At 39.1% G+C, this 7,865-nt stretch overlaps 1 protein-coding gene across 2 annotated transcripts; it reads right to left on the bottom strand.

The window, feature by feature from the left end:
• Positions 1–201: 201 nt before the first annotated feature.
• Positions 202–7,845, bottom strand: LOC137290661 (mediator of RNA polymerase II transcription subunit 8-like). Of its 2 annotated transcripts, none has more exons than XR_010957227.1 (8): positions 7,725–7,845; positions 6,219–6,337; positions 5,468–5,612; positions 3,399–3,539; positions 2,824–2,908; positions 1,814–1,987; positions 1,253–1,391; positions 202–596 (listed from the first exon to the last, which is right to left on the bottom strand). XR_010957227.1 is itself a non-coding variant. In XM_067821741.1 (8 exons), exons 1-7 carry the CDS (start codon positions 7,728–7,730, stop codon positions 1,312–1,314), a joined length of 750 nt encoding a protein of 249 aa, XP_067677842.1. In that variant the 5' UTR covers positions 7,731–7,827; the 3' UTR covers positions 202–596; positions 1,271–1,311. The 2 variants fall into 2 exon arrangements, 1 of the variants encoding a protein (XP_067677842.1); XM_067821741.1 differs by having other exon boundaries at positions 1,271–1,391; positions 7,725–7,827.
• Positions 7,846–7,865: the final 20 nt, after the last annotated feature.

Below are 7,865 nucleotides of genomic sequence, written 5' to 3'. Positions count from 1 at the left end.
CAGCTCCTCTAAAACATTATTCTTTTGAATGTCTGATTTCTGCTTTCGTGATACTTCGGGAACATTGCTAAAAACTAAACAGAAGTATGTTTTCAGTGAATTAGACAACAACATGCTTTAATAAATCAAAATGGCAAAAAGGAGCCATCCTTCATGTCTAGTGAAAGATGTATTTGGGTAAAACTTGATATACCACACTTGTACAGGAATAAACTGTTTTATTTCCACACACGCTCAAGATGCTCACACAATTCATTAGCAATACTCTCAACAATCACACATCAAAATGAGTAATGAAATATGGACACAATCCAGTCCTGTCCATCACGAGTTGAGATAGGATTCACAGTTTTTGGAGATATGAATACATACTGGAAATCACTTGCACAGTTCCTGAAAGATGCAAGGATGGCAATATTGTGCGCATTAGCAGATTTCCGCAAATTCTATTTGAAACTGATCAATTTTGTGAATTGTCTGAAACCCCGGTTGATGACACAATATTAACTTATCAGCTGAAAACCAGTTTTCCTGTCGCCATCCCTAAAGATGAATCTGGGATTCATAACCACAGCTGATGTAGAAAGCCAATCCCACTGAAAGAAGATAATTCTTTGATTAACCTTTTCTTTCTCTTCAAAGGAATGAAAGTGAAAAACAACTTCAGAGGCTGCTTCCTTTTTCATTAAGTTCACATGGCTTTAAGTCATGACCTGAAGCGTGTTCAGAACCGCGAGTACCCACGAGCGTTCGCATGGGTCCTGAACTGATGCGAGCGCTTGATTACATTGACCTATTTGTGACCAGCTTGTGGTATTCCAGGACAAGCCGAATAGCTTTTCACCTTTTTATTGGAAGTTACAGAAAGGGGTGCGTAGTGACGAATGCCATTAAACATGTATAAGACAAAATGTTATGGATGTTAACTTCTTTATTGTTTACACAACGTTTTCATTGGCTATTCCTTGCCCCTTCCTCAGGTGGATGCTTAATAATGAAGATGCTCGTTATCTTTGTTTGCTTGGTGATTCAGCTGTAAGGACGGTTTGCAGGCGCTCATGGGTGCTCGTCCGGGCACAGACTTTGTGGATTGGGTGCTTGCGATTCTGAACACGCCTCTGATGTCTTCTTACTGATGAATTTTGCACAGGTATTGAATCATGACCTGATATTGTCTGATTAATGAGTCCTGTACAACTCTGTTACAAGACGTGATTTTATCACTACAATAAACACTAAATAAATGTTGCACCTGACATTGAATCATGACCTGATGTTGCCAGCTGATGGTTGAATCTCTCTCCCACTGAATCATGATCTCTGGTAAGGATGTGATGTGGTAGCAGCCTTGATGTTTGTCTTTATGGCACTGGGGGCTTTTCCTAATGAGCCTGCAATATTACAAGACAAACATAAATTTTTACGTTTCTTAACACAAAAACAGCAACTAGCAAGGTAAACCATGAAAAACAGGCAGAAATTACATTAAAACATCACTTAAAGAAAGTATATAAAAATGTTTCTAATTATATGTACCTTCAGTAAAAGAAGCAAAACATCGTAAGTACTTGGATGATGGAATGTCCTTATGATAAAGTTGTCTTTTATGACCTAGCATAATGTTCTGCTGATTAATCAAGAAAACCCTGAATGTTCGAAAACATCTGAAAACCCATAACACAAGGACATGTACAATGAACACTTTCATTGCCATCTGTACTGGATATGGTATTTCTGACGATGTGATCGCCAGTAAACCCTTGTCATCTGAGCCACAAATTACCGGTGGCTTAAATGACTGTAAATCTGTCACCTTGTGATTTCTGTTGAACCTTCTGCTGCTGATTGGATGACTGTCCTGTCATGGGTGGGGTGGGTGTGGTCGGAGGGTTGGGTCGCATCCTCAGCCCTTTCCCTACTAATGTTGCTGCGATCAGTGTGTGAGTGTCCGATTGTATTGACGTCTGTGGCTGGGCTGTTTTTTGTACTGGAAAAAAACATAAATTCGCAAACTAGACTGATGTTTGTTTCTTAGCAAGACATAACAGTCCCTTTCATGTGATTACTTCAAACCTTGAACCTCAAAAACAACTTATGTTTGAGTGTCAGAACCTCATGCACCTAATGGAAAGCCTCAACAGATCTCAAATACTGTAATTAAGTAGTTGTTTATCATCTAATAGGGTGTACCACAGGAGATATTGTTTGTGTGAGATCAAGCCATACATCCAATTTTGACAGTTTATTTGGGGCAATGTCCTGATGTCATCAATTACATGATTCACAAAGCTACTGCATCAAAAACCTGATGATGTCACAATGCTATGACATTGCTGCATTGCAAGTCTTATGGAAGTGCCTTGTTTAGAGATACACATTTTTTTATGGGGAACTTATGAAGAGTGATCTGTGATGATTAATATAATCTCACCCTTGTGTCTACTGATCAACACTTGTTGATATAAGTAAAAATATGCAAGTCTCGGATATTTGTAACTTTATCAACTTGTGGTGATTTATTTCATATCAAAAGACACTTGGTTGAGATTCTCTATTTATCCATCGAATAATCCCCCTTGTTCTTAACACCAACTGCTAAATACCATCCTTCAGAAGTGATCCTTGATGTTTATATATAATCCCATTACCAGATGCATTATTTTACCATTTGCCCCACCAGCTTGATATTGACATACTGAAGAGAATTGAATTCTGGAAATTGAAAGACTATCAAACATAAACTGTTAAATAGACATATATTCATGCACAATATCTCACAACATACACTAGATATAAAATGAATTTTTATAGCTGTTCACTTACCTGTCTCCTTCTCCCATTCATCTCTAGCAGAGTTTAAGATGTCCAGAATATTGCTGGTGATTTTATTCAATGTGTTGAGTTGTTTCTGCAACAGAAAAACAAATGTATATCACACACACTAGAACAACTCCTGTTTGAATCTGGACCATACAAACCATAAAGAACACAGAGAAGTCACAATGACACGACCCAATCAAATTTGGCTGCTCTTTTCTTTTGTGTTTCATTTGGTTGTTGCTAATGCCACACTCAACAACATTCCAACCATATCATGACGGTCAGCAAATAATCCAGTCTGGATCACACAAACCAGTGATCGACAACATGAGAACTGATCCACACAGTTGGGATGCGATTACATGTGTCAACCAAGTCCAGTTAGCAGCCTGTTAGAACAGGCATGGGTTACTGAAGAGCGAAGCTAACCAAGATCTTCATGTTAAGGCAGTCCACATTTTCACCAGTCCTGTGTTCACAGCTCTGCCATATGTGATTTTCTCGTATTATATATAACTAAATAATCATAATCTAAATAGCATTATGTATACATAATATACATTAAATAGCAAACAAACCGTTGCATTTTCAGGAACTACTGAGGAAGCCTTGGCACTGAGGTTGTTAATCTTCTCTTCTACCTCGGCATCAGGCTTTGTTCGCAGGTAATCAGGCACAACTTCATGATTAAAAGCCAGCACACGCTCCTCAGTCAGTTTCTGTTGACACAAAGACTCTACCTACACTCACATTCTAGAATACATGGAATGATGAACATAGCTGATAAAATCAGGGTGCTAAAATACCTGGTTTACTTGACAGAACGGAGAATGAGTGAGTTTACTGGCAACAAGGATAAGCTGAGCACTGACCTAACAATTTACTTGTATTAGCATGCATGTGTGCCACCCACTGATGCACGTCATTGTGAGCGAGGGAACCCAAGGTTGCCCATGACCAAGTGTAGTGCGATGGGTGAAATGTGTGGTCTGTCAAAGCAAAATTGGACTCAATTTCATCACCATGCTGTGCATGTACACTAGCCTACATAGCCTCTTACTTTCACAAACCAAATGGGTTTGCTCATAGCTGTGCACCACTTACTTCTTGGAAATGCATTATCTGCGCTGGTCCAGCTTATTCTTGTTTGTCTGTAGTTCATGCTGTTTTGGCATTGTTCCAGCAATATCATGGTCATCCTCGATATCTCCTGGGTATACGTTCCGATAAGTCTCCACTATGCCCTGGACGCATCTACGGCTCTGCCCGATGAATTTATTACCTCCCTTTGCTGGCTCCGCCTTCTCACAGTAGCCAATCAGCTGGGCCGCCGTTACAACCGATAGCCAGTGTCAACAAAGGTAGCGGTCGCAACTGCGAAGATTTGCTCGCAGTGCGTCCCAGATTTTAGATAATTAAAAAAAAACGAAAGTGAGTTGTGATTGGTTCGCTCAACTTCCCAGCGTAGACACCTGATTGGATAAAAAGACAGTCAAGGGAGGTAATAAATTTATCGGGCAGAGCCGTAGATATGTCCATGGTATAGTGGAGACTTATCGGAACGTATACCCTGGAGATATCGAGGATGTATCATGGTGGGACACACCAGAAACGGACTTCACATATTGTACCCACAGGGGAAATCAAACCCATGTTTTCAGCTTCACTCAGCAATATTCCAGCTATACGACAGCGGTTTGTAAATAATTAAGTCTGGATCACCCACTCAAGTGATCAACAGCATGTGCATCGATCTATCCTATTGGGTCATGATGACAGATGTCAACATTTCAGAGTGCCTTGCCACGAGGTCCCGTCAGTCACCTCTTACGACAAGCATGGGCTACTGAAGGCCAGTTCTACCAATTTATTATACGATATACATTCTTAAGTGCAAAAAATAGTATATATACTGATATATTCCTATTCTCACGATACTTGTGCATATCGGATGAAAAAATGATACAAACAGTTCTTATTGTATGAATGTTTGTTGTTTTCAAATGAAGAGACTCCTCCCCTAACATCTGCTTCTATCTGCATCAGGTGTATTTCCACTCCTGAGCTCGGCAAAAAACAAGGTCATCCACCACTGACTAAAAGAGGATTCTCCCATTCTCGCGGCATAACGAGGAAGTAACATTACGAAGCTTAAGGAAGAGGAATCCTGTCGGAAAGGACAGGAAATAGTTATCATTTGTCCAAGTTGGTAAAACTCACCAATATTCATTACATTGCAAAATTTCGATCATTCGCAGACTTGGTTCCTAGTTACCAGTCAGTGATGTAAACAACCGCTACATATCACTCATCATCGATCTCGGCAGAAAACCATGTTAGCACAAGAATAGGAAACCCGCGAGAACAGGAGACGGACCTATGCTAGGTCAAAGAGGTCAATGAACATTTGATTCTTTCATACTGTCAAGTATTGAAGTTAATTTGCAATGTTAATGGTACAATATGTACTTCGCCATTGGTTCTCAGCTTTCTTTTAATTAGTAAATGTTACAGCTAATTTTGGTAATAGCCAGCTTTGAAAGTGAAATTGTTGTGGCACAAAAAAAAGGTTAAACAATTCATATATTGTCAGGTAACCAACTACTATTTGGACGGAATATGCATATTGATTCATGGGAGTCATTACCTCCAGTTCCAAGTCCCTCTCTGGGGACAGTAGAACTGGAAACAGCACATAGTTTCTCAGTGTCGTGATCTTGTCTCCCTTCAGCTGTTTCCCTAGGGAGTTCAGCTGACCAGACAGCAGAGCAAAGTTGTCCAAGACATTTGGCCTGGAACAAAAATTTCAGGACAACCATGACTTAAAAGAGACTTAAGAACTAGTCTAAATCTGATTCATCAAAAACAAGGAAGAAATAGTGTAAATCCAACAGATACATGAATTATCTTCAAATTTCAGTTTGTGTTAATTGTTTAACAGGGCACTTGGTCATGTTCCAGGTATATGGTGTCCACTAACTTTTAACTGAGTTTGAACCATACAGTCCTGTGAATGACATTATGAGCAATGATCAATGTTGTCAGGATACACTAACATATTATCAGCCAAGTCAATGAGGCAGGTTGACCAACTGGGTGCGTGCGATGCTGAATTTTGGAGAAGTATGTACGAACCCAACATAAAATCACCATCACCCTCCCTAACCATAACAGTTTAATCCTTTCATCTTTCATGTTTTCATCATGATCATGGAAGTATGTATCCATTGAACCACAAAAATATAGCCGTGGAAGACAGTATTCCTGTATACAACACGAAAGGTAACTCCAACTGAAGACTAAAATCTACATTACCAAGAACTAGAGAATGGCTAAATTTGGAAGTAGGGAAAATCTGAACACCTGCTACATATCTTTTCAATCTCTTCAACCCTTACCAGCTTAGGTGATCATACTCATGTTCAAGTTTCTGTAAGAAAGAGGAGATGGTGTTCTTCAAATCTTTCACATTTTGAATCAACACATCAAGTGATGATTCAAGTTGTTTTTCTTCTTTCTGAAAATAAATAAAGAATAAAGATAATAAAGAATTGAAACTTTTCTGGAATAAGTATCAAGAGCTGATAAATTAGAACACATGTCAAACAGAATTGTCACAATGTCAGAAAGGGGCATTGAATAAGGAATGGGAAGGGCTTCACAGATGTTCACTGAGACATTCAGTCTGCCCGGTGGCCTGCTGCTTGCTAGTTACATGGCGGACTTACAACTTTATTTCGTAGTTGGCCCTATGGGTCAATTCATTTTCCATGAATATATATTTGACCATGCCATGACTACAGGTGATATTTTGAAAATAGTTTACAACTGTGGTAGCTAGACGACGTCTGTATGTATCATTCATGATCAATCAAACTGTAACTTCCACAGATCAGCCTACCCTTTTATCTAACAGTAAACGTGATTGGTCTAAAGGATCCTTTCTGTGACCAAGTCATTTTTGTTAAATTTGCTGCTGCGCATGTTTACTTTTCACAAGGAGAGTTACAAATCCCCTGTGCTAATTGCATGAAGAACATGTAGAGACATTCTTGCCAAAGATACTGACCATTCTGACTTGGCCTGTTTGTCTCATACACATGGCAGTGACAGTAGATAAATCACCATGACCACCAAGGTATGCTTTGAAAAATTTGCTTTTGCATAGTTTAAGTTTACCCCACAACAAGTAATTCTTTGATTAGAGTATTTTAACGCCTTACCTAAGTTTCTTATTTTATATACAGGGCTGGTTGCGTGTTAACAGGGACAGCAACATATTTCAGTTATCTGCTCGCTGGGCTTCCTTTTCGGAGTTTCATACACTGTGTATGACTGAACGCTACCGCCTCAAGATTTGCCTGCACTCAAACCCATGATAGCGTGTTTTTTTCTGAAAGTGGTTTATATCAGCAGAAACCATATACTAGTCTTTGAATGTCATTTAGAAGTGAAAATACATAAGAATGAAGATTTTTATGGATATCAGCTTCTTTATGAGAGAGAACACAACGTTTCGGAGTTAATGCTTACTCCTTCATCATACTGATAAAGGAATGGTCTATGACCAAATAGGTGTCAGTGTAATGAACAGTGATGGATTGAACAGAATATGCTCTAAGAACAGAAGATGTTTAGGGTGAGCTTTGAATCCTAAACAGAGTGGTACTGCAGTTTAATATCATCAAATTCCCCGACCACGTGAAAGAGAATAGCCTAGCACACACTTCCCAGTTGTTATGTCATAATAATCCGAAACAATGACAATATGTCATTATATGGCCTGTTATTTGATAAGCTGATCCGGTTTCCGCTTACGATGAGGTTTCTGTTAAAAGAGATGCTGTCATAATTGATATTTGTCCCTTAAAATGAAAGCTCTAGAAGATTATATACTAATTTACCTGCATAACGAGCTTGTGTGTAATCAATACGGGCAACAATACAAGAGCGGACAGACCCAGAAACTTATAACAGGTGCTTGGACAGATATAAACAGGAAGTTGTCTTTATAGTGCATAATGCGCATGTCGAGTTCATTGTGA

Source organism: Haliotis asinina, chromosome 7 (assembly GCF_037392515.1).
Source record: "Haliotis asinina isolate JCU_RB_2024 chromosome 7, JCU_Hal_asi_v2, whole genome shotgun sequence".
Classification (NCBI taxonomy): domain Eukaryota; kingdom Metazoa; phylum Mollusca; class Gastropoda; order Lepetellida; family Haliotidae; genus Haliotis; species Haliotis asinina.
This window is presented reverse-complemented; position numbering and strand designations above follow the sequence as displayed.